Raw genomic sequence first — 27,779 nt, 5'->3', positions numbered from 1 at the left:
AATTAATAATTATTAATTTTTTCTAATTATAATTAATAATAATTATACATATTTTGTAACTTTTTTGTAAATAATATTTATTATTATTTTTTACTGCGAACTAGAACTTTTTTTACAAATAAAGAAATAAAATTTGGTACCTTAAGAAAATTTCTAGCTAATAAAAAAAACAGAAAACCACATATTTTGCTCACCTTCACTTGTTCGCTCTCCACAGCGGTCTTGAGCTTGTTCACAACATCACCAACCAGGTTCTGCAAGTTGTTGATCAGATCAGCACCGGGGTCCTGAACGGCGGCGTCATCGCGAGGAACGCGGGCCATCTCAATGAACTGCAGTAGAAATTCAACAAAAATTCATTAAAATCTCCAATAAACAAAATTGATGAAAATCGGTAATTTGAAATAATTAAAAGATGTTCCTATAAAATCACCTGCACGAAGCACAGCACAACGAAGAGACCAAGGATGCACTTGAATACAGCAGACATTTTGCTTTGGATTTGGTTTTTTGAACTGTTTTAAAAAAAGTGAAGAGAACTGTCGAACTACACGCCACGAAGACCGGCTTACGAATGATATCTGAATATAAATTTATAAAGACTTAGGCATTATGTTTTCCATGTTTGAGAGTCTTATCGCAATCACGTTTCACTATTCTTGTTTATTGTTGATGTTGCTATTGTGTCTCGCACATAGCTCAGAACATGTTGTTAGTGCAGCTGATAACCTTTTGAATCTAGCACAAACATGCTGATAAGTTGCAATAGTAAAGGCCCATAATACGTCAATTATTTGCAGATCAAAGTATGCATACGGGACACAGTTCTATATCAATGTACATGTTTGTGTCGAATATTATAGATTTGCATCTGCGTGCATGTTAGGGTGTGTTGACTTGACGGCGGTTAGAAAATAAATCTCATACTGATTTGGTTGAGGCGTCTATCTTAGTAGACACTAACAATCATCCATCAAAATAGAAAAAAAATCGAGAATGTAAAACCATAATAAGTGAAATGTAATTCTGGAAAAGATCATTAACGAAATCAACTGTCAAGCTTTTCGTTTATGGCATCGCGGGGTAGGAAGGCAAATGGGTAGAAGGGGTGTCTGCCGACGAACCAAGACTTTTAATTGGCTTATTGCGAAGCCAAGAGGATTGAAGTCCTCGCACTCTATTATGATCTCTCTGAACCTTGCCGTACTTCTGATGAAGCCCATCAATACAAAAAGTTTTATCTGTGCAACATTCGAAACATCGTCAAGACACCCTCATCCGATCGTTGCAATTCATTTCTTAGACAAAAACTGAATTCTTTGCATTTGCATGGGGGATGTTTTATAGTCTTCTCATGTTAACAGCTTCTACAATAGTCATTGTATGGCATTCACAGTATGGCATTCACGGTGACCTGTTAGCACTCCTACTAGAGTTGTTATGTCATTCCTTAATTTACTATTAAAATTTTAATAGTCGACATGTGCGCGCAAATTCGATCATGCCACGTGTGCCTGCTTGTAGAGTAAGTTAGGGATTGAATCCACCAACACTCACCTACATATACTTATAATATGTTTTTAGATTAATATCTACAAATAGCCAGAGCCATTGACAGTACAGTCCTCTTCGGAGTCTAATTGTAGGGTGGTGCTTGCTCTGGCCAGTTCATATACTTCACAGTTACTAGGAATATCAATATTTCCAAACTTTCTCAGAACAAGAAGGCTTTCTTTAATTGCTGTGATCTCCGCTTGAAAGACGCTGCAGTGGTCTGGTAAACGGAATGGGATTCAAGTATCCCATTTTGTTGAAAAGACACTAGGTTATTTAGTTTAGATCCATGCGTAAAAATGCTTCCCTTCCCACGTTGTGCACCTCGCCTCTTTCCCACTCTTCCATGGAATGGAAGGCAATATAGGAAACCGAATTTAAGTTCTATACTAAAGGATAACGAAAATCCGTGGTATTGGGTGGTAACGTGAACTTATTAAGTATCTTATATTGATCTTTATCACAGGCGAATAAGTAATAAGAAGGATTCCTTCAGTCTAAGAGCTGATTTCACTGTGAGTTGCTTGGCAGTAAAGTACCCACACGCCTTACCGCGTATTTCTTTTCCGTTATTGGCCATTATACCAATATACCGCTAGTCATAATCGCTCTCAAAACTGGTGTGTAGAGCCCATGAGTACCCGAAGCGTTCCAATTTGGGCCCCGCCATTCTTTTATGCGTTACATGTCATCAGGAACCAATGTACCTATTCTACAGTCAACTTATTGCAAGAAAAAGTTGAGACGAAACTATCGGAAGTTCGTTTCTGATATTTTTATTATAAAGCTAAAGTTAATTTTGAAGAAAGCTTTGCGAAACCGCATCCCTTGATTATTGAAATTATTAGACTTATTTGAAAAATGAAGTTGTGAAAAACTAAATTTGCTCAAATTTACTATCTACATCGACAGTAAAAAAACGGATACCAACTGTAGTATGAGGAAAACTAGAGCTTCATTTTGACACCTGCAATCAATGTGGGCAAGCTCGCAAATCTCCAGAAGCATCATGCTTAGAATATACATAGCAAGTCGACGTTGGACGTATGGAAACGAAACATGGCTGGTCTTAGACTCCATCAATCCGAGACACCAATCATGTACTAGTGTTAACGAATTACCTAAAGAATTTCATAATGTGGCCCAAAACTATAAGCAATGAAACGCTTTGGAGTAAATAAAGTAAGAATCCGTAAGAAATTAGAAAACGCACTTCAGCACTATGCGAACTAGCCGATGTCAAATTTATTTGGGACGGCCCAAAGACCATTCGTGTGAGAGGACGAAAGCTTGTAAAGGTCCCTATGTTCCAGAGAGAAGTTACAAGGAAGAAAACTTTCAACGTAAATTACATAAAGACGTATAACTCAATTACGACTGTACGAATTTTGATAATCTTTTCAAAGAATAATGTATTAAACATCGGTAAGGTTCAGATGATAGGGTTGTGTACAACCCATATTGACATATTTCAAAATAATTTAAAATCTTACGTTTTCCAAAGGATAATGCCAAAAACGTGTTGTCGACGGATTAAAAAAAAGAACAATTCCAATTCTCAAATTAGAATGAATATGTGAAACCTCATGCATCCGCTTCATTTTAACCCGTATTTGGTATACGATATGTAAGCCCGATATATCAATGAAACATTATTGAGAACATTTCGTTTGTCTTATTGTGATAACCGGTGATCCAGGTACTTTTTTTCATAGCCTTTTTTGACAGGTCACGTGTGATCGTTTCAAGTCGTCAGGTTATTTTTGTTCAGTATTGATTAGCATTTCTTCATGGAAAGACTTACGCCTGAGCAACGTTTACAAAACATTCAACTTCATTACGACACATTTGTTATTGAATAATATTCAAGAGTGTTGCCGTGTAAAAAGCGTACAAAATTCATGTTGTGCAAGAACTGAAGCCGCTCGAACTTATCAAGCGACAGCGCGTCACCATATAGGCTCTTAAAAAGTTCCAAGAAGACCCGACGTTTTCGAGCCACATTTTGTTCATGAACGATTCCTATTTCTGGGTTAATGGATATGTAAACAAGCAAAATTGTCACATTTGGGAAGAAGAGCAAGCTGAAAAAATTCAAGAGCTGACATTTCATCCAGAAAATTGTTGGGTTTGTGAGCCGTTGGAATCATCGATCCATATTTCTCCAAAATTGATGCCGATGAGAACGTATCTGTCAATGTCGACCGTTATCGCGCCATGATAACCGACCATTTGATGACTGAAATTGAAGCACGTGATCTCGGTGACATTTGGTTTCAATAAACGGCCAACATTTGGAGGAGTAAACTTCAAAAAATAAATGCCAAAGAATGCTACTTCGAATGATAATAAACATTCCAAATTAAATTTGAAGTCTCTGTGTTCATTTTTTTCAAGTTGGAAACTTCGATATGGATCACCCTTTTGTATTGAGCCCCGTTTTCGAAACCTAATCCTCGATCAACTTCCGTTTATAACACAGTGAAAATGAAAAGAAAACATAAAGAGAAAAGTACGACAATCTTTCTCACTATTTGCCTGTGATTTTAGTACTTTTATTGTTATCAAGCAATAATTTCTATTTATCATACACGTGAGCGCATATAAACAAACACATTCATATGTTAATATAGATACATATTTAGTAGATATTACTTTCATCGCGTGTTGATGCACCTACATATTTGAATGGACGACCTCCGTTTCTTTCAATCTCCTCAATTGCTCTGTTAAAGTCTTCGGTCACTTTCTGCAAACACACAAAAGTAAAAATGGTTAGAAATAAAAACTCTCTCAGCAACGTTCAACCAAGAATAACTGACTTTTAAGTGGTCTACACCAAAAGTGTTTTTAAAGGTTTCGGTTATAGAGTCCAGCATATTTTGCAGATGAATCGCGAGCTCAGAGGTGGGCTTAACAGCGTTATCGTCGCGCGGAATACGTGCCATTTCGCTGAACTAAAACAATTGCCAAAAAGTTAACAATTTTGCGATTAAAAAATAATTTTTTTTTTTATAAATCGAACGAAAAACCTGCACACAGCACAGCAAAACGAGGCAGCCGATAATGTATTTTCCCTTGGGTGACATGATGCAGTACTTTGTCGGTTTTACAGATACAGATTTGCTTGCTGCACAAGTTCAGTGCTCACTGTGAAAGCTGACGCAAGATTGATAGCTCTAATAGTTACTGGTATGCTCTCGCAGCTTTACTTTCTCTGTTTTTGTTAGTGTGTGTGTGTTTCCATATAGGCATTTTTATATAGGAACTCCCATCTGTTGATATCATATATTACATTGTTGAAGTGCTCTTTTTGATCTTGCCGATAACCGAAAGCCTTATGGAGAGCCAGTAGAATTAGCTGCTGTTTCTCATTCTTACAATAAATTTATATGCAATGTAGTATATAATTTTAGTATCATTAATGCAGACATTGTTATGTTATTTTTATTTATTTTTGTTACTTTTTACATGTGTATATATGTATGTATGTCTGCTAATACTAGTAGATCCAGCCACCAGCCGTTGGAGGTATAGTTTATAGTACAATAAATATTATTATAATGAACTATTCGGTACAGTGAATTAGTATTGGTATTATTTACGATAAAAACTATATAGCCTTAAAACCGGTATAAAAAGGGATTATACCTTAAAAAATATAGATATAAAAATAAACAGCATGACGGACTGAATCGATTAAGCCATGTCCATCCGTCAATCCATTTAGTCCCTTAGTTTTTACGATAGGCATCTGAATTTTTATTCAAGTTCTCTTATTCTCAAGAAGCTGCTCACTTGTCGGATCTGTCGATATTGGACCGCAATAGCATATGTATACCATAGCTGTCATGAAAACCGATCGTTGATGAGAGGATGAGGATGATATTTTCCTTACATAGAAAACTTTTTTATTTGACAAGAAATCTTTCTTACGAAGTTTGGCGTGGCTTATTTCCAAAGCAACGAAACAATCTCTGCAGAAATTGTTTAGATATACTATATGTGACCTGGTCTACGGAAAGGGGGCTTAGGTGTCAAAAAATCAATTTTCACTTTTTAGTGGATGCGGATGGAAGATGAGATGAGACAGCTGTTTCCCAGAAAACTAGTTTTCGCACGTTAGCTCCCTTTTCGTAGACCAGGTCACATATATTAGCAAATAACGGGTTTTTCAATAGAGACGCTACAAAAGTAAACCGATAGAGATATCAAATGACGCCATATTTTTCCCGCTTTTATCACATTTCTCTCCAGTAAGGTTTGCCATTTCATCATGGAAAGATTCATATACTGCATAAATAGTAAAATTATTAAAATTGCTGCCGAAATTCGGAGTCAGTGGACTCAGCTTTAAGAGCGCTACGTCCAATTTATGGTCAACATAATCGTCCTGTCAGATCAACCATTGAGCGTCTAGCGGAAAAATTTTAATCCACAGGCAAGGTACAAAATGTTTCCGTGTCAGTGAGACAAATAAGTGACCGTAGTAGCGAAACATTTGAGAAAGACCCAAATCAGTCTCTCACACGTCGTTCTTAAGCGTTGAGTATCTCTGCGACGTCGTTGTGATGATTTTTACGAAAAGATTTTGGCCTATATCCTTACAAAACCAAATTGACGAAAGAACTGAAGCTGCTTGACCACCAAAATCGTCGTGTGTTCGTGAATTGGGCTGAGCAACAACTTGAAAATCATCCGGCTTCTCATCGGAAAATCATTCTCATCGATGAGGCTCATTTCTGGCTGAATGGCTTCGCCAAAAAGCAAAATATGCGTTATTGGTCAGGCTGCAATCCACATGTACTCCATGAGTCACCATTGCATTCCGAAAAAATTACGGTGTTGAACGTGTTATCTCACGAAATGGTCCAGTCAATTGGTCGCCTCGGTCGTGCAATTTGAATTCTTTAGACTATTTCCTGTGGGGTTACGTCAAGTCTATGGTCTATACCAACAAGCCAGCGACGATTGATGAACTTCGTACGAATATCGAACGTAAAATTGCAGCAGTATCGGCCGATTTATGCTTGAAAACCGTCGAAAATTGGGTTCAGCGTCTGGACTTCTGCAAGCGTGCCCGTGGTGGCATGCAAAAGAAATCGAGTTCCATACAAAATGACGTCAAATGTACTTTCACAGGAATAAAGAATTTCTTTGATATCACAAAGCAACAACTTCAACAAATGTAGATATTATTTCGAGGAAAGATCTATCAGAATCAGAAGAAGATATCCTTTATTTTGGCGTATAAGTATAACAGAAGAAATTGTAACGTTTTCCTGTTACTAAACAGCGTCCGTTCGTTTTTGAGTGTTCAAGAAAAAGAATTCGAATTGAATGACAGCACCAGAGGATGTGACGACCAAAAATGTGAAAATATTAAGAGTAGACGCTTTGCAAAACATATCTTTTTATCTGCCAGTCATCTGACGTTAGAACAACATATAGTCGAGTCCAATCGTTTTAAGCTAACATTCGTCATTCATGAGTTCAATAACGACTTCATTAAGTTTCCAGCAGATATTCAATACTTGTTGCTTTACTTTCAAAATAATTTGATGCGCGAACATGGCTATTACTTTTTGAAATATTATAACCGAAAAAAATTATAGTAACTACATAATATATAGTAAATTACTCATCACACTGTAATGCAGTGAAGATCGCGTGTAAGACACTGTCATCATGCTCATACCCAAATATTATGAAAGGAATGTCTATTTGATAGAAGCAATAGCGAATTATGCGTAAGCTCTGCTGAATCTAAATAAACTATTGTTGAAGAACTGTATTATTTTCTGTCGCCTGAACGAACATGCATAGCCACATAAGTATTTTCTAAGAGTTCTAAGAAGTATTTAGTTACTGAAATAGTATTCTAATTATGTGCTATCAGCTCAGCAAGTACAAATGGACATATGTATGTACATTAAGGGAGCGTTAATGCTATGCAAAGTTATATTATATTTTATACTTATTCTTATACAAGGTGTTTTCCAAAGTAAAAAGGAATTTTTGAATCTAGCCATCTATATCTCGACTAGTGCGTTAGAATCTTCTATTTTTATCAATTGTCCAGTGAGAATTTCATGACATTTCATCGATTGGAAGTGAAGTTATTGTTTTTAAGTGTCAGTATGTTTGTGTTATCGGTGCGAAAATGAGTTTCGAACAAAGAGTCAACTTTAAATTTTGTTCTAAAATTGCTAAAACTTTTACCGAAACCTTTCACTTGATGAAACAAGTTTATGGCGATAATTACCTATCCCGTTGCAGAGTGCACTAGTGGTTTCAACGTTTTCAAAGTGGTCGTGAGGACATAAATAACGATCAACATGTGGGCCAATCAAAATCCGTGATCACCGGAAATTCCATCCAATCTGTGCGTGAATTCGTCAAAAATTAGCCGAAATCATCATTGAAATTTATGGAAATGGAATTGAACATCTACAAAACCTCGATTTATCGCATTTTGACCGAACATTTGGGCTTACGAAAGGTGTGTGCACGGTTTGTTCCGCACAAATTGACTGACGACCAAAAATTGCTCAGAATCCAATATTCGAAGGACGATTATTTGACCGAAAATGACATTTTAACCATTAATCACTCCCCGTATTCACCTGATATGGAACCGTGCGACTTCTTTCTTTTCGGAAAAATGCATTTGCCCATGAAAGGAAAGCGTTATGCAGCCGTCGTGAGCACCAACATCTAAAAATTAACCCAATATATAACCAATTTATATTTGATACTAAAAAAATGTGAAATATTAAATGTGCGCCACCCTAATGTATAATTACATAAGTATAAACCTAGTAGGTATATATGTGATATGAGATCATGCTCAGCAATTGACTGTCGGATGCTCGATTGTAGAGTTGATAATAGAATATTTAACAAAAAAAGATATTTTTATGTTGGCTTTTTTTGGTTTCTTCATGTAAATTTGTTCATGTGTTCATGCCTTCAGCAGTCTTTTAGCTTTAATGTCTCACGTATAGACAGGAAATGAGAAAGTTGCTGACTAATTTTGGCATTGATTACTTTTTCGTTTACAAATATTTCCCTCTAAAAATTTAGGTTCTTATGTAACCTTCAATAATCTTACGAGCTTTATATGATGTCATTGGAAAGCGGAAAACGGAAAATATTGAAATAATAATTTGAAATAATATTTAAAATAATATATTTAAAGTAATCGTGCTTCTAACTCATTAATTTTGTTGGTGTTGTTGGTTTATTGAAATATACTTATAAAATTAATTTTTGTACACTTGCTTTAGAATATATCAATGTGAGACCTTTTCACCAGGCTTTTGGAAGTTTGCGAAGAGCTGATTCAACTGCTGGGTGCCAGATTCCGCGAATTTCTGCAAAAGAATATAACAACGGTTAATTTGATATATGGTACTTGTTTTTAGGCACTCATTACTTAATAATTATTTAATGAGCATAACTATCTCTTCTTTTCGAGTTTTCGATTAAGACTGGGAAAATATTTAATAAAGGCTAAAGTTTTTTCACAGATTGAAACCAATTCTAATAAGATTTATAGTGACTAGGCTTTATATAGAGAACTGAAAGGTCTTAAGAAACACGTCAATAGTTTGTATAAGAAAGCTAACTAGAACTATAGTTTTTATATAACCCAGTTTTGATAAGGGCTTATATACTCTTGTGTTGGTCCAAAAAATCTAAAATTTTTTCACATCGTTTTCTCAAAGTATATTTTTTATAGATTAAGTCTTCCAAATTCCATAAAGCTGAGCACTACAGTCAAAGTTGCAGCTGTCAACAACGCGCTTCTTCCATATGCTCCCACAAACGGATTATCTCAAAATGATATTTTTCAAAAAGTGCTGTTGAGGCGATTTGGGTTTCTGAAGAACTATGTGATCTCTCGTTATAATTTTCCCAACTTTGCAAAAAAAACTTCAGAAAACCGATTTTGTCAGGGTGTATGGTATATATCCCATTTAAAACCCATTATTAATAACTCTTAACAGTAATCTCAACTTGAAGATCTTTCTATTTAAATATTTCTTATCTTTTACTGACCTTGAATTCTTCTGGGTTAAAGGTTTCCTTGAAACGACTTGCTTCCTCTTGGAACATTTTGTTTAAACTGGCACCAAGTTCACCCAATTTGGCAGCAAACTCGTTAGTGGCGCTATCGTCGCGAGGAATGCGTGCCATCTCAATGAACTAGAAAACAAAAATTGCATTTTGAAGAAATATCAACGATGGGTTTAAATAAAATACGCTTTTCCACTTTACTAACCTGAACAAAGCACAGCACAATGAAGAGGCCGAAAAGACACTTCAATACGGGAGACATTGTGTGAGTTTTTGTGGTAACCGGAACTACTGAACTGCCAAGCGTGAGCGGTGGTAAGTGAATGTGTTGTCGAAGTAAAAGAAAGTCTTGCAAGAAGCCTTTGTCGTTCTTTTCATAATCACTCTGTGTAGATCAGCGAACTGATAATGGGTTCGAAGACATAGCGAAACAGTTCCAAGTAATGAGTTATAAAAAAAATTCAACATACAAGGGCATTAAGGTGCGCCAAACTGTTATTCGATCTATTTTGGTGGAATAAATATTTATAAATGAAGTGTGGGTGTAGTCGTTAAATAAAATATGTATTATTTGTATACATATATATGTTTATATAGCGCTTTATACATGAACTGGAAGTACGGACTTAGCGGACACCAAATATTCAGTACATATCTCGTTCATCGTGTTGCTATAAAAATTTGTTCCGATCAAATCACAGTGCATATTCCTATAAAATTGCATTGAATTAGGTTAGGTTAGGCTAGCCTCATAGGCTAGTGAACCATGCATACACCAGTTTTTGTAGTTAATGAGAATTAGTCATCCTTCAGGATGTCAGCGCTTGACGCTCTCTTCCATCGTCCCCAAATGCTTAAAGCGTAGCCTTGTCTAAGCGAGACAAGGTTACAAGAGATGCTTAATTGCCTCCCTTTGCATTGCGTTTGACATTTTCTGCAGTCTTCTCGAATCAGCAGGCATGCGCCGCTACCATACTGTGACCCGTGAGTGTTTCAATCATGTTTCTACAGCTCCTTTCAGCAAATGCTAGTAGGAATTCTGTATATATCCAATCTACCGTTTTACAATATGACTTTTGCAGTTTTACAGCCTGGTATATCGTTCCATCGCGTTTTGATTTTCCTTGCCATGCTTCTGTCCAGAAGTAACCTCGTTTTCAGTTGACAACCGAACACCACTCTTGGTTATCTCATCCACTATCTCAATATCCTCGATATCTTTGTGACCTGGCGCCCAGCTGAACTGAAGTCGCTTGGTTCCGACGACACTCCCCTCTACTGTCCTGCTTTCCAAGACACTGCTGACCGAAATGCGAATAGAGGTTAAGGCCTTGACTGCTGTTAGACTGTTAAGATGTTGAAATTCTTTGACATTATAGGCTAACTCTGCAGTTTTCTCAATAGCAAATATCTCTGCTTGAAATATATCGCACTGATCCGGCAACTTAAAAGGCTGCCTTATGACTAACTCTGGACAATATACTATGCCCTCCATTTTCGTGCCATCCGTAGAAATGTTCAATGTGGTGCTGCAATTATATTTCCAGTATTTGCTCTGATCCTTCTTTCTTAAGAAAAAAGTGGGATCATGCAGTCGCTGCTTGCCAAACCAGCATTACCCACCGAGCTATGTCCGAAGGTTATATAGTATATCTAAACTCTCATGCAACCAGTAGTCACCCCGCCGATTATGCCGCAAAGCTTTCAGGGAAGAGATCTAAAGGTGGTAGGCTTAGTATACGTTCAAGAACAGTCGTTGGAGTGGGTTGGAGGTTAGCCTGCCCGTTAAGGACGGCGGAGCGAGTCTGTAAACCTCTCACATTGGCCTTCGGTAGGTACATTTTTGCAAACCAGTCCACCACACTACTTAGCGGATATTTTTTAAACGGTGTTAGATCTCCGAAATAACAACCCTTGGCCGAAGAAAATCTGGGTCAATTTCAGTAACGTAGAACCGGCTGTTGTGGGAATTGGCTACATATCGGATATCGATTTTACATAGCAATAAATTGTGATTTTTGTGAAAAATATTTAGTCCGTAAGAGCTGACGCACCCTAATACAGACAAATATATGAGGACTAAAAATGTGAGTGGTACGGTTGCCTTGGGTTCATGGGGTGAAACTGATTCACTTTGCATGCAATACTCATAAAACTTTTTTTCAGTTTTTTTTTACTTCAAACATATATTTAAATTTTTACGATTTTTTTTAGCACGAACACACGTTTCATAGCTACGCATCACAATTTTATGTGTGCGGATTTTTTTTGTTTTTGTAGTGATATTTTTTTTTTGCAATAATTAATACGCGCGCGCCACATTCGGTCCATTTGTCTGACGTAATATTATGCGAAGAAGTGTTCGGCCCATTCACGCAATTTAGGCTTAGAACGCGATAACGAGTACATACATACATAGTTGCTAAATTTCCGATAACAATCGAACATGGACGATGTAGAGAGAGTGGAGGGGCGCAAAAGCATCGCTCTGTTCCGCAAGAGCATCTACGGCGGTGATGAAGTCGAATTCGCCGATATTTTTCAATTCGATATTGATGAAGACGATCATAAGAAAATATTACAAGTGATGAGGGACTCACTGCAGCGCTTACCTGATAGCTTTCGAAGCAATATTTTGGACCGATTCATAGAGGAACATCCCGAGTTAAACTGGAAGATTGAGGAAACTGGAGAGAAAGACGAAGATCAAGACAACATAGAGGACATTTTGAAAACATTTCGTTTTGATAGCTTAATTCCCTCGCGTTGGGTGGAAGTTCACGAGACATTTGACAAAAAACTGCGCCCGTTTTCAAGCGCTTTTATGATCAGAGATTCCGAAAAGTTTTGGGCCATAATTCAAGCGACTAAGGTAGCACATTTCGAGCCGGTACGCACGTATGCGGTTGAAAAATTAGCCAACGACATTAACAATTCCCTGTACATGATCTTTAAAATGAATCTATGCAAAGATGAGGACTTCAAACTGGGGGACTTTGAGCATTTTCATGTCTTCAGTTGGACGGACGATCGATTTTTTGCCAGAAGACATATGAAAGGTATTGCTTGGGTTGATATTTTTATAAAATCTTTAACAGAGGAATGTTTGGACGCATTCAAATTGCGCTATGATATTACGGAATTGGTGCGACTGTTGAAACCGCTGCTATCAAGCTTCTATAGCGCAAATCCTGAGTTCATAAAAGAAAGCAAAGAAGTGATTGAGTAAGTAAATTACAGATTTGTCGTATTCTAGTAATATTGAAGGCCGGTTACATATACTATATGTCGGTGTTGGTGGACAATACTCTTGAAAGAAATATTACTACCGTTAAACTATATACATAGTAAATTTTCGAGTCAATTTTCATCACTAATTTCTATTACTCATTTCCGACTCGCCTTAGAAATGCACGTCAATTGCTGGGTTTTCATGACAAAGTCATGAAAGAACTGGAAGAGAATCTCGAATTTTTCTGTAATAAAGTCAATCAAATCACTAATATTTCGCTACACCGTCGAAGTGCGAACCGTGATGTGGTAAAAAACTACTTCGAACTGGAAACATTGGCCTACGTTGGTTAGTATGATCTCACGTTCCAAATTCGATCTTACACATACTAAGGTGTGTCTCTTAGTTCGTGATCCCATCGAGAAACGATATCAAATCAATTACTACAAGCAAAAGACGGCTGACTGGCAGTGCTACTTTGAAAACCAGGAGCGTCAAATTGAGGAAAAATTACTTAAAGTTCAGAAGAAGCATAACGCCGAAGTATACTGTCATGCATCCATGATGCAGTGCATATACGGCATAATAGAGGTTGGTTGGACGAAGCCTAGAGGTGTGATTTTTCATTGTTGACTAGTGTAGTGTAGCTGTCAACTTATTCGTAGCATACTTTTAGGCTTTAAAATGACAGTTCAAATTATTAAAATGTTTGTGTTTCATTTCCGCTAAGGACTACAAACGTCGCATTGAGCAACTGTCTCAAGAATATGATCGTCGTTTCAATGAACTCGAAGAGAAGAATCACAAACTTAAAACCAATATGGATAAAATAAAGATTCAAACCGACTTTTTAATGGCCGAAAAGGATTACATGCGAATGCGTATTGAGGAAATGCAAAAAGGCAAGGAAGTAAAACTTCCGAAAAGGAAAAAACGCTCGCTCATTTCGATGTTATCAAGTGTCAGCGTAAGAGATTTGAAGAAGAAACGCTCCAAGTTAAATTAACTAAATAACGGTGTATATTCATTTACTTGTACATAAGTAACGGTATTGTATAGCATAGAAATTCAAAAAGACTTTCAAGAAATATACTATAGATACTTGTATTGACACAATTATTGTTTTCTTTGCACATGAGTGCCAGCTTGGGGCTTTAAGAAAATGTGGCCATCAATAAGATTGTTATTTTATGATAACCATTAGAATATATTTTGGTTCTAACTAAATTCTAAATTAAAATTTTACCACTTAGGAAGCCTATTTTGAATTAAGAACCAGCTGCAGATCTTTTGAGAATTCTCTTCAGTAAGGTTTGCCATTTTATTACTGAAAGTCGTATAACTTTGCTCCAATAACGAGTCGAAAGTATTAAAATCTTCTACCGAAATTATTTAGTCAGTGGCCTCAACTTTAAGAGCGCTACGTCCAATTTATGGTCGTCAAAATCGTCCTGTTAGATCAACAATTGAGCGTGTAGTGGAAAAATTTGAATCCACAGGCAAGGTACAAAATGTTCCCGTGCCAGTGAGGCAAAGAAATGCCCGTGGTGTCGAGAATATTGCTGCCGCTAGCGCAACAATTGAGGAAGACTCAAATCAGATTCAATTCTCAAGCGTTGGACATCTCTGTGACGTCGGTGTGGCGAATTTTGCGAAAAGATCTTGGCCTACATCCTTACAAGATCAAATTGACGCAAGAACTGAAGAATTCCACGCTCATACAGTTTTTGACTCTAGCAGGCTAAAAACTGTTCCAAGTGGCTTACGACATCCTGGTTTGAGGTGAAGGATCCCTAATACAAAAGTTTTTTCCAGAGACCTGAACAAGTAATAGTTCAAAGTCTGGAGTTTATGGTGGGTATTGTAACACATCCCATTCAAACTGCAAATATTTTTGGCGAGGCATCAAACTTCTATGAACAGTACACCCTACCTATTGATCTATTTTGACCTCCTTTGTTAGAGCGCATCTCACAATTTGTCCAGCTGATGACAAAATACTTCAGAAATAATCAGTATATTGTCGAGCAAAAGCTTAAAATTAAGGATATCTCGCATATCCCATCAAACAGATAACAAAACCGTTTTCAGTGACTATCGGTCTTCAAAATAATTTGAGCCGGTCCGTCCTTTGTGTACCATGATCTTTGCTTTATAAAAAACACTTTTCGGCGCCAAAAACAATGCGTTCCAAAAATGTATCACTTCCATGACGTTTGCTAAGCAAATCACAGTGGTTCAGCGACGAACAAAGATGAGTAATCCATGTCTTTACTTGAAATTAATCCTAGACGTTTCATGTGCTTGTGAACGGTTTCAATAATATCTAAAGTTTTTTTTTCGAGGCTTTGCATCGATGAACGACTACATCGGCTTCAAGAGGTATTCCAAGACGTAGTAGATCCACAAGATCGAACTCGTCGGAATGAAATTTTACAAACCATTTTCGACATTCAATATTCGGTCGATATAAGATCCGAATGAGTCCCAACCGAAGTCTACGCAGATAACCCCGAGAAAATTGACGCCTTGGAAAAGAATATTTTGCGCGTTATTGCTTACAAAATCGACTCAGTCCTATTACTTTTCGGACAAACCCCGTACGTTTCTACTGCTGCAAAAAGTTGTCGAAAATTGTATGTCTTGGCTAGAGTTTATTCGAGTCAGCCACGGCGGTCTCGTGCCCAAAATCAGTTTTAGTTAAAACATAATGTAAAATCATTGTCTTTATATTGAAGTTAATTTATAACATGCATAAAAAAACCATCCCTTATTTAACAAATTAGAGCATTTTCGCTAACGCAATGAGAGAGAAGGGTGAGTAAGATAATCCCTCCGACCTGTAGTAAAAGAGGATAAATGGTTGCTTTTTCCCGAGGTTAAAAGCAAAGTAATCTATGGGGCACTAAGCGATTTTATTCCTTATAACACATATGTTATAGGATGGCTAGATGAGGTTCGATGTTGGTTGCAGGGATTGCACTTGGACTCCTCTATGCAGTCCTTTGTGAACCAATAAAACAGAACTTTTGTATTCGATCTTTTTGAGTCACTAAAGTACCTTGTGGTCAGTGCTTGCGCTTCCAAGTGTTTAAGTCTTGATCTCACAAACACGCGATAATCAAAAAGGAAGTGTGGAGATGTTTCCGACTTGTCTTACTTCATAAAGCTGCTGCTGCTGACTTTCGGTTAGATTCTCAATCTTTCAGCATGTATGCCGATACCACACATAGAGTTAAGGTGCCCTTCTTTGCAAGCTCATCAGCTTTACAGTTACCTGTGATTTCGCTTTGACTTGTTACCCAAACTATTTCTATCACAAAGTGACTTAATGATTTCTAATGAATCCTATGTGGGCGGAGAAAAAGTCTCCACAAATATAAACATTTAGAAACCCAGATTCTCTGAATCTGTGAACGACTTTCGCGGCTACTCGTTGAACGCTCTCGATCTGAAGCCAGAGGACAATTTTCGGTTACAGACCCTACCTTTTGCCACTAGCTCTCCTGTAGCAGTATTAGGTAATCGATGCCTTCCTTGCTCTCTCCTCGATATTAGGCTTTCATGAAAGCTTCCTGTAGAGGGCCAGCCCTATCTTCTTCTTTATTGGCGTAGACACCGCTTACGCGATTATAGCCGAGTTAACAACAGCGCGCCAGTCGTTTCTTCTTTTCGCTACGTGGCGCCAATTGGTTATTCCAAGCGAAATTAGGTCCTTCCAACGGAGTGGAGGTCTTCCTCTTCCTCTGCTTCCCCCGGCGGGTACAGCGTCGAATACTTTCAGAGCTGGAGTGTTTTCGTCCATCCGGTCAACATGACCTAGCCAGCGTAGCCGCTGTCTTTTAATTCGCTGAACTATGTCAATGTCGTCGTATATCTCGTACAGCTCATCGTTCCATCGAATGCGATATTCGCCGTGGCCAACGCGCAAAGGACCATACATCTTTCGCAGAACTTTTCTCTCGAAAAGTCGCAATGTCGACTCATCCGTTGTTGACATCGTCCAAGACTCTGCACCATATAGCAGGACGGGAATTATGAGCGACTTATAGAGTTTGGTTTTTGTTCGTCGAGAGAGGACTTTGCTGCTCAATTGTCTACTCAGTCCGAAGTGGCACCTGTTGGCAAGAGTTATCCTGCTTTGGATTTCCAGGCTGACATTGTTGCCCCGCTGGTTCCAAGATAGACGGAATTATCTACGACTTCAAAGTTGTGACTGTCAACAGTGACGTAAGAGCCAAGTTGCCAGTGCGACGACTGTTTGTTTGATGACAGGAGAAATTTCGTCTTGCCCTCGTTCACTGCCAGACCCATTTGCTTTGCTTCCTTGTCCAGTCTGGAGAAAGCAGAACTAACGGCGCGGGTGTTGAGGCCGATGATATCAATATGATATAGGGCCTGCCCTATAGCTTCGGACAAATCATATATTTTTAAACTACTTTGCGATACGGAAACTCATTTTCTACTTGCAACAGTTTTCCTTTCAAAAATTTATTACTCTCAATATTTTTTAACGCGTACAAGCTCTTTACATACGTTTTACAATATAATATAGGATACAATATAACATAGGATATATTTTTTTTATTAACTAGTAACGCAGTTCGCAGACATATACGTGAGCTTCAATCGGGCGAAAACGAAATACGAAACTAGATATTTAGTTAATCTACGCGAATTAGACAAATTATCAATAGCAAAACATGATTAACTTAGAGAACGGCAGAAGGAGCATTGCGCATTTTCGCCGAAGTGTCTATGGCGGCGATGAGGTCGACTTCACCGACATTTTCCAATACGATATGGATGAGGACGACCACAAGCAAATGTTATCTGTAATGAGGGACTCTATGATGCGCTTACCGGGCACGTTTCGCAGCGGAATTTTGGACAAATTCGTGGATGATCATCCTTCTCTACGATGGACCGTCGACGAGGATGAAGTAGAAACTGCCTCCGGATATACTTTTGAGAGTTTAATTCCGTCACGCTGGATTTTAATACACGATGAATTCGACAGACAGTTGCGCTCATTTTCGAGCACTTTCTCCATACGCGATCCGGATAAGTTCTGGAGCATTGTACAGCATAAACAACAACCGCATTACGAAATGGCACGTACGCTCGCAATCGAAAAATTGGCTAACGACGTCAATACGTCTTTGTACATGATTTACAAACTAAATAATTGCAAAAATAAGAACTTCAACCTGGAAGACTACGACCATTTTCAAGTTTTCAGCTGGACTGACGATCGTTTCCTCGCCAGGCGCCAAATGAAAGGCGTTGCTTGGGTGGATATTTTTAAAAAATCACTCACGGAAAATTGTTTGGACGCTTTCAAGCTGCGTTACGACATTATGGAATTGGTGCGTTTGCTGAAACCATACTTTATAAGCTTCTGCACCAAGAATAGCGAACTCGTCGTGCAGACGCTAGCGATGATAAAGTGAGTTAACGAACATCTCGAAGTAAAAAGTTGTGTAGTGGAATTCGAAAACTTGAATTTGTATTAACTGAAGGGTTGGTGGGTTCGTTTAGACGAAAGAAAATGCTGTGAGGTGTTTGGTAGTCACTCTTAGACTACATTAAGTCTCCGATCTTGACAGTTTGCTTGTAGTGGATACATATGTATGTATGTAAAAAGATTATACTAATGAGTTTGATTTTGAGATCGGTGGGACTTTGCTAACATGTCGTTCCATATGAAACCTCATTTTCTCTAAAAATCACTCCTTCTAACACTAGGTCTTCAGAGCACAAACGCAGCTGTCGAGCTGTGCGATCAGTCTTTACAATATCTCAAGTTTACTGGTTACGCAACCAACTTAACAGCATATGTTTTAAGAAAGTCTATTTTATTTATAAATTCACCGCTATTTCAGCAATGCAAACAATCTGTTGGAGATGCATAATAAAATCGAGGAGGAGCTGGAACGGAGTGTGGCATTATTTATGAACAAAATCAATGAGATCACAAATATTTCACTGACACGCCGAAGTGTGGGCCGCGATGTAGTGAAGAACTATTTCGAATTGGAAACCCTGGCTTATATAGGTAAGTGGCTCAACATTCTTAAGGGTAAGTCATATTAATCGCTTTGAAGTCAATCCCTAGTGCGTGATCCCATTGAGCAGCGTTATCATATGAATTACTTGATCAACAGAGCCGCTGAATGGCAGGATTACACGGACAAGAAGGAGAATGATATAAAACAAGAACTGGAAGACATCAACCGGAAGCATAGTGTTGAGCTGTATTGCAACGCCTCGATGATGCAGTGCATATATGGCATAATACAGGTGCGCCAAATTTTCACGCAAGCCGAAAAAGTCGAAAGTTGGCAGCGCTGCATATTTGTAGGCGCAAACATTGTCAGCACAGTAATTGCTGCCTACAGTGCTGATGGCTTTTAGTTACACCAACAATATATATGTATATGTCTCATATGATATTATTATACCGTTTCAGGACTATAAAACTCGCATCGAAACCATGACCGTGGAATATGATCGCCGCATGAGTGAGCTACAAGATAAAAACACAAAACTCAAGGTTGGCTTGGATAATATGAAGATGCAAAAAGAGTTTCTGATGGGAGAAATGGAGTACATGAGTGCGAAAGTTAGAGAAATTGTGTCGGGTGGTGGTCCGGTTGAGCGAGTGAAACGTACCAAACCTAAACGATCGCACGCTTCGGTTGTTTCGCAATTATCCCAGGCATCCCGCTCCTCAAATAGGTTACGTCAGTCCAAGTTGAAACAAGCAAAGTAAAGTTAAACGAATACCTACTTATTCGGTATAAGTACGTCTATGCCGTGTGTAAATTGTACTAGTTCCTGGTAAAATACATTTATCGAGTGATATACATATATATATATTTTTAACAAACTTGCTGTGTTTTACAAATCTCGTATTTCGGGTTCTGAGAATGGAGTGAGTGTGTGGGAGCACATGCCTTGAAAAGTGAAGGGAAGAAGCTTCAGCGTAGCCTCTCCGTCTTATTCGGTTTAAGGGTTCGCTGAAGACTAAATGCAGCGTCTGTTCACCAGAGGTGTGGCTGCGCTCGGGCGTCGGCCTTGAAACAGGCGGCTTTCTCTATAAATATGTAAACTCGCCCAGTGAGGATGTAAGCTGGGTTTGATACCATCCTCGTAGAAACCACTCGCAATGAAAAAGAAACAACAGCCTCGCATGAAAAACTCTACTTTTGATGACGACCACGCCAACGTAATATGGACTATGATTTAAGGACATGCATCTGGAATATCCGGTCACTAAATTGGGAAGATGCCGATGCTCAGCTGGTTGATGTCCTCGTAGAAGTGCGCTAAATAGCGAAGAAAGAGAACCGGCACGTTTCTGTTAACTGGGCCATAACCTGTAATTGGAAGGGTATTTTTAAAGCAGAAGACAAATGTGATGTAGTCATAATCATTTTGCGCGGCAGTAAAAATACGTAAAACTCCATGACGACTTTATTCTTATGGTTAAAGGAAAAGTTCTAAGTACCGTTTACGAGCTAACGTCAACCCAAACAAACTCAAATTGTTTTATTTACTAGGAGGGATGAGATCAACAAAGGCACAGGTTGCTTAATATTTCTGTAGAGGAGCTATAAGGAAAATGTGTCTTTTTTGCTCTGAGGGCCTGAGTTAAACTTGGATCACTACGTCTCACAGGCCACTCGTGGCGGCTTTTTCTATGATCACATAACGACGAGGAATACGTGGATGGGCAGAAGTCGCTCGAGAAGAGGCGCTCCGTAATGTTTTCAGGCAGAAATGGCTGCTATTAAATTAAGGTGGCGATAGACGTACTGGCATGAAGTGTAGCCTCCTCGGGGAGGTAAACATTGACAGCAACTGAAGCAGTAAAAATAGCATCAAGCTACTTCGTCACCAGATTCGTTTAGGTAACGACCGAGCCATAGCGGAATTTTGGGCAAATGCAACTGACTGGCACGCTTGCTCCGCTGACATCGGAAGGGGATCGAGTTGAATCTGCATGTCGACTGTGGAATACTTTTAGTCTTGAGTAGAACACAATATATATGCTGAACTACTTGCCATTAGCAAAGTTCATCTTGCTACTAAACAGGAGCTCTTACGGGACATGGTTCAATAGGCAATCATGCGGTAAGACTAAAAATCTTGTGAAAATTGTATGGAAGAAAGTGAGGTGGAGACATCCAGATGCTTTCTCCTCTATTGCAATACACAGTAATGGCTAAACAACCTTCAATGACAAAGGAGGCTGCCGAAACTGAAGCTAGCCGTCTTATCAAATTTGCGCCCTGCTCAAAGCACTTAATTGGAAAGGTTCCAATGATCAATTATATAGGAGTTTTAGGTTCACAGCAGGCCAGCGTTTCAAGCTGTCCAAGCGAGGTGTGTACCTGCTGGGTTTTATTGCTTAACCTAACCTAACACATACATGACTAGTTTCGTCAATTTGTTGCTCCACTAGATATAAGCCGTACTAAATTTCACGTTCTTCTCTACTCATTAAAATTGTAGACAAAAAACACTTCTATAATTTCAAAGCAATTATTATATTCATAATAAAGAAGCTAGAGAAAAATGATCACTGAATACATAAGGTGATTCAGTTCGAGGTTTCCTACTTTGTTAATGAAAAAACACAGTAATGGTCGCCATTGACTTTGTTCTCAACAGTATCATTTTTGAAGAAATATTGACCGATCATTACACCGGCCTACAAACCGCACCGAACCGTTGTTTTTTCTGGATGAAATGGTAGCTCTTGAATCTCTTCAGGTTGATCTTCGTCCCAAATGAGGCAATTATGCTTTTATCCATTGAGACAGAAATGGGCCTCAGCGCTGAACAAAATTTGGCTCGAAAATGTCGGATCTTCTTGGAACTTTTCACAAATCCATATAATATAATGAAGCGATATCGCTTGGGAAGGTCGGGCGGCTTCAGTTCTTGCACGAACTGTATTTTGTTAACTTTCAACTCAAGATCTCGACGTAAATTGCGCCAAGTCGTTCCAAAGTCAGTCCAAGTTGCTGCGAACGGCGCCGAATCGACTCTACACTCTCAGCTACGGCTGCTATATATTCTTTACTGCCTGCTGGACGTGGTCTATTCGGTCGAATATTATACAATAATGAACGCAGGGTCTCCAAATGGGTGATGGTAAGTTTAGCAAATAAAGTTGAATGATTTGTAAACGTTGTTCAGGCATGGGCCGCTCCACCAAAATTACATGACAGCTTGACATGACTCATGCGTCATCTCTCAAAAAACGGCGTTTGAAAAAATTATCTCTAATTGGATAATCCGGTACAAGAACTTCGTTATAAAGGACCGATCTGAAAAATTTCTTCGGAGATTGGATAGTTGCTTTAAAGAATAATCAATGCCAAATTTCGTGAAGGTACCTTGTAAAAAGGTTTCCATACAGGCATTTGATTTTGATCGTCCATAGAGGCCCGAGATTTTATTTATCGGCGGCTTCTACAAATAACTGCATTTTAGGAAGAAAAAGAAGTAAGCGATATGTCAGATCGAACTGAGAGACTAGTTAGCGTATATACAGAAGGACAGACGGACAAGTCTAACTCGAATCAGAACGTCTCGCTGACCATTTATATGTATGTATATTGAATGGGGTATCCGATGTTTTGTTCAGTTACAAACTTCCTGTCAAACTTAAAGTACATGGTTTCTTCTTCTTTATTGGCGTAGACGCTGCTAACGCGGTTATAGCCGTGTTTATAACAGCGCGCCAATCGTTCTTCTATCCCGCTGTTTGGAGTCAATTGGAGATTCCAAGTGTAGCCAGGCCGTTCTCCACCTGATCTTTCCAACGGAGTGGTGGTCTTGCTCTTCCTCTGCTTCAGCCGGTGGGTAATGCGTCGAATACTTACAGAGATGAACCGTTTTTATCCATTCGGACGACATGTCCTAGCCAGCGTCGCCACTGTCTCTTAATTTGCCGAACTATGTCAATGTCGTATATATACTTATGTATATGTCCGCTCATCGTTCCATCGAATGCGATATCCGTCGTTGCCAATGTACAAAGGACCATAAATCTTCCGCAGAACATTTCTCTCGAAAACTCATAACGCTGACACATCAAATGCTGTCATCGTTCATGCCTCTGCACCATAAAGCAGAACAGGAATAATGAGCGACTTACACGAGTTTGGTTTTTATTCGTCGAGAGAGGACTTTACTTCTCTTTTGTCTACTTTGTCCGAAGTAGCACTTGTTGGCAAGAGATTTTCTGCGTTGGATTTCGAGATTGGCATTGTAGTTGGTGTTAATATTGTACCCGATTTAGGGTATACAAATTAATTTAAGTGGAATAAAAGCACATTATTTAAAATTATTTATCTGATCGGGTTTAATTCAGAAGATATCTTTCAGAGAACAGCTCTCGAGTTTTACCACCACTGTCTGAACAGGTTTTTATTTATGCAACTTCCCACTTGTTCAAATTTATTTTTTCCTTACGTTGACAATTCTCTCATTGAAAGACAACATTTCAAAAGCTTAAAATAGAGTTTTCATTCTTTTTATGTAAAAGAAGCCGGAGCAGCATTCACCACATATTTTTACAACCAATTTTGAAGACAGAGTGATTGACATTTGGATATATGTATATCCTTTTATATTTTATACATATATATAATTAGTAAAGAGTGTGACATAACTAAAATATACTACAAAAAGAAAATAGCGAAAAAAGATGTTGAAATCTCCTGCGTCCAGAGATCGATTCCCGAATAAAATGGAACATTCTCCAGTTGTCAAGCAATTGGCTATCGATAAGATGTTTGCAAATATGCAGCGCCGACTTTCATTACTTCACCGTACACTTATTTGCGATGAGAAAGAGGCATATAAAGTAGAAACGCCTTACAAATTATTCGGTTGGTCCAAGGAAGATTTTGAAGCTCGACTGAAATTGGATAATTTGGTTTGGCTTGAGGTGTTCATTATGAATATGTCGAAAAGTTGTATGGGATTGAGAAAGCTGGAAACTGATATAGAAGAATTATTGGAATTTGCAAGACTATTTTATGAGATCTTTGCGGGACAGAATTTGCAAACAGAATTCATTGCTAAAAAGTTAAAGTAAGTTGAGAAAATTCTTTAGATCTTTAAATAGATAAGTACGTCACCCACAGAGAATGCCTTTCGAACCATAAAATTATTGGATTTTGGTATAAGTCGGGAAAAATTGCAAGAGGAAACATCGTTTTGAGGCCGTGGTTCCCATTAAGTTTAAGTTGTTATTCTAGATTTTCTGCAGCATTTGAGTTGTAAAATAAAATAATGGGTTAGCCCATTATGCTCATGAGAAAGTTTTTTTTTCACATTTTTGTATAGCAAGAACTCTATGCCATCAAAACTTCATTTACAGATCGGCGTTGGCATTAATAGACATGCCAACAGATATGGAAACTCAGCTAAAGAACAATGCTAAAAAGAATGAAGAGTTATGTGTTCGTGTGCATGAAAAAACGTTTACCAAAACGGATGATAAAACCGCTAACAAAAAAATAAATGTATTGGAACATATTTTTTCCGAAAGTATTGGTGAGTTTTGGAAACTATTTGAGATATTAACATTGACAATTATTTAAGTACAAACTGCTTAGCTTACGACCCCATCGAAACACGTTATCAGATACGCTATCAAAACTCGCTGGTCGAACAATTTGAGGATAGGACTTTAATCGAGCAGAATAAGATCCAGAAAGAGATCGATAGATATAACGAACTAATGCGTGTAGAGAAATATTGCTCACAGTGTACGATAAACGCTCTCTATGCAGAAACAAATGTAAGTACCGTTATGAATGAATTGAAAATGTCTTTAATTGAAGTATAGCGTGGTCCATTTCGAGGTTCCTTACTTTTTTAAAGAAAACACACAGACTCTTCAAACTTAATGGAGAATGCTTATTATTATTCGAAAGTTGAGACCAATTTTCGATGACTCGTTCAAACATTTCCACAAGTAACTGGCGAATGACACGCCTGATGTTTTGCTCCAAAGCCTGAAACGAAGTAGGATTGTCCACATAGATTTAAGACTTTACATATTCCCATAGAAAAAAGTTCAACGGTGTGGTAACACACAATCTTGGTGGCCAATCGACCGGCCCAAAACATAACACTATCTGCTTACCGAAGTGTTCTCTCAATATACATATCCATTGGCTGATGCAATGTGTGGGAAGTGGCGCCGTCTTGTTGAAGCCAAATGTCGCCGAGATCGCGAGCCTCAATTTCAGGCATCTAGTAGTCGGTTATCATGGCGCAATAACGGTCGCCATTGTTGGTTACGCTCTTAACGGCATCACTTTTGAAGAAATATGGACTGATGTTTCCACTGGGCCACAAATCACACCAAATCGTTATTCTTTCTGGATGAATTGACACTCTTGAATCTCTTTAGGTTGCTTTCCGTTCCAAATGCTTGGCTTTTTTACATATCCATTGAGCCATAAATGGGTTTAATCGGTTAAAAAAATTTGACTCGAAAATGTCGGATTTTCTGGGAACTTTTCAAAAGCCCATAGAGCAAGACGATATCGCTGGAGAAGATCTAGCGGCTTCAGTTCTTTCACAAACTGTTTTCAACTTAAGATCTCGATGTAAAATGCTCTAAGTCGTACCATACGTCAGTCTGAGTTGCTGCGAACGGCGTCGGATTGACTCTCCACGGCCTTCGTGGGTCTGAAGGGTGATCGTGTTGCGAATTGTACACTCAGTAGGCCAATTATGTTGACTATAAGTTGAGTTTACAGAACGTGAATTTACGTAATAAAGCTTGTTCAGATTTGTAAACATTGTTCAGACGTAAGTCTTTCCCTGATGAAATGCCAAATAATACTGAACAAAAATAACATGACAGCTTGAAACGACTCACGCGTGATCTGTCAAAAAGGCTATTGAAAAAATTGACTCTTCTTGGATCACCCGTTATCATCTAAAATTCTCACCATTAGTTTTCCTTATTTTGTTATAATATTGTCCATATGACATTTAGTGTGGTAAAATCTAAATGTTGCAGAAATATAGGACCCGCATAGACGAATTGGGTGCTCAATATACGAAGGAATACGATGACATAACCAACAAGATCGCCATTAAGCGTGCGAATTGTGAAAAGTTACGTGTTCAGCGTAGCTATCTGGAGGAAGAAATTGTTCGCTTCAGGGAAGAAATCGCCAATGTACTACGTCAGAAGAAGAAGAAGTCAAAACGCTTTCATCGCAGCCCCACACAGGTAATCAAGGATTAGCTTTATTGTCGCACTCAATTACAATGTAAACATTTTATAGAGTAATATTTCGCAGAGCAACACGGAGAGCCTAGTACTTTTGGAAAAGAAAAATACGAAGAAGAAGACTAAGTAGTAAATGTGAACCGCTATGTACATTCCAGGAATGCATCTTTATGTATTGGGTATTATATACCAATTTAAAATATATTTATCTTAAAAATTATGTGGGTATTAATCCATATACAATGAAAATTAGCAAGCAAAATGTTCCAAAACATGAACTAATCGCTTTGAATACCCAATGTGTCCTTTTCAGTTTAGTTTCTAGCATACTCCGGCGCTGACTGAATGCTCTCTTCATTTTCCAAATATTTTCTTATTTCGCGGTTAGCACAATTTCATCTAATACAATAATTTTCTAGCGATCAGCATCGTAATTTCTTCGACACAATGCTTGAGAGTTCTCTTACTCCCAAAGATATTGAGTTGCTTGGTGTTAAGACTTGTATAATTGTTTGACCAAGTAGACAGAGGCATTTTTTTTTGGGACTTTAATTGTAGAGTGGTGTCTGATCTGCTGGGTTCAACAGTTTCACAGTTACCAAGAATAAGACTCTGTTCTGGAACCCATTGCAGGTTTTTCGGGCAGTGTGATGTTAGATCCACTAAGAGATCAAGGCATTCATCTTTGTTGAAATCCTAAGAGACTTTAGTGATTTCAAAGCCGCTTGGCTATCATAAATATAAATATATTCTTTGGGCGATCACACTCTTGGTTTGAATAATAAGACTTTCTTTAATTGTTGTGATCTCCGGATCTCTGGAGGAAACTGCAGTGGCCTTGTAGATGGAAGGTGTTTCTGGTATCTAATTTCGCTGAAGGCCCCACATTCAATTTGATTATCTAATTTGGACCCATCCGTGTAGATGTGTATCCCTGCTTCTCTGTCCACTCTACCCTTTTCCCATTCTTCTCTGAAAGGGGAGTATTGGGAACCGAAATCCGAAAATTCGAAAATCCGTAATGTTGGGTAGAAACGGGTACTTATTAAGTATCTTAGAATGACTTTTATTACTTCCTTTTACCTACTAATCTTCTTCAACGTTCTTAAAAATAATGGCGAAAGACTAATCGATCTGAAATTATTTGCATTTGTATGACCCGCCTTTGATAAGTATTACTTTGACTTTCCTGCATAACGAGGGAATATAGTTGAATTACAGCGCCCCTTTAAGAATAGTTACTAACTACTACCTTAAGTAGTAGAATTGTAAGGTATTAAAAAACCAATCACAATCAATAGAACGCGTTCGGTTGTCTTTTAGACGCACTGAATGACTAACCTACTGTTTGAAAACAAACGTTGGTCAACGACTAAATCAAAACTTTAACGGAAACTATTTGTAGAAGTTGAAGGTAAGGTAGAATCATCTCAACATTTCTCACAGTAACAGTCCCGCCTATGCGGGCTCAAGCCTAAAGCATCGAGGATCTTATACCTTCAAGCAACAAAGAGACATAATATAATGGTAATCGTTCACCTGTTCTCGTCGAATTGTTGAAAATTTCGAGTGTACATTTTCTTTACATAATGTTCAACTGCCAATAAGACAAAGAACAGTTCGAAGTGATTC

The 27,779-nt window shown here is 38.2% G+C and overlaps 4 protein-coding genes across 4 annotated transcripts; 3 read left to right on the top strand and 1 right to left on the bottom strand.

The window, feature by feature from the left end:
* Nucleotides 1–83: 83 nt before the first annotated feature.
* LOC120767736 lies at nt 84–591 on the bottom strand. Its single transcript, XM_040093945.1, has 2 exons — nt 434–591; nt 84–332 (listed from the first exon to the last, which is right to left on the bottom strand). The coding sequence occupies exons 1-2, from the start codon at nt 488–490 to the stop codon at nt 84–86; spliced, it is 306 nt and encodes a 101-aa protein (XP_039949879.1). The 5' UTR covers nt 491–591.
* Nucleotides 592–11,875: 11,284 nt separating this feature from the next.
* On the top strand, nt 11,876–13,975 carry LOC120768642. The gene is made up of 4 exons (XM_040095412.1): nt 11,876–12,861; nt 13,044–13,216; nt 13,275–13,459; nt 13,599–13,975. The coding sequence occupies exons 1-4, from the start codon at nt 12,083–12,085 to the stop codon at nt 13,872–13,874; spliced, it is 1,413 nt and encodes a 470-aa protein (XP_039951346.1). The 5' UTR covers nt 11,876–12,082; the 3' UTR covers nt 13,875–13,975.
* A 3,425-nt stretch (nt 13,976–17,400) lies between these two features.
* Nucleotides 17,401–19,705, top strand: LOC120768948. Its single transcript, XM_040095735.1, has 4 exons — nt 17,401–18,317; nt 18,754–18,926; nt 18,987–19,171; nt 19,341–19,705. Exons 1-4 carry the CDS (start codon nt 17,572–17,574, stop codon nt 19,641–19,643), a joined length of 1,407 nt encoding a protein of 468 aa, XP_039951669.1. The 5' UTR covers nt 17,401–17,571; the 3' UTR covers nt 19,644–19,705.
* A 3,718-nt stretch (nt 19,706–23,423) lies between these two features.
* On the top strand, nt 23,424–26,287 carry LOC120769397. Its single transcript, XM_040096368.1, has 5 exons — nt 23,424–23,983; nt 24,273–24,448; nt 24,511–24,695; nt 25,932–26,147; nt 26,203–26,287. The coding sequence occupies exons 1-5, from the start codon at nt 23,595–23,597 to the stop codon at nt 26,275–26,277; spliced, it is 1,041 nt and encodes a 346-aa protein (XP_039952302.1). The 5' UTR covers nt 23,424–23,594; the 3' UTR covers nt 26,278–26,287.
* The last annotated feature ends 1,492 nt before the right edge of the window (nt 26,288–27,779 follow it).

Source organism: Bactrocera tryoni, chromosome 2 (assembly GCF_016617805.1).
Source record: "Bactrocera tryoni isolate S06 chromosome 2, CSIRO_BtryS06_freeze2, whole genome shotgun sequence".
NCBI classification, from domain to species: domain Eukaryota; kingdom Metazoa; phylum Arthropoda; class Insecta; order Diptera; family Tephritidae; genus Bactrocera; species Bactrocera tryoni.
Note: the sequence above shows the minus strand (reverse complement) of the source record. Positions and strands in the feature narration are given on the sequence as shown.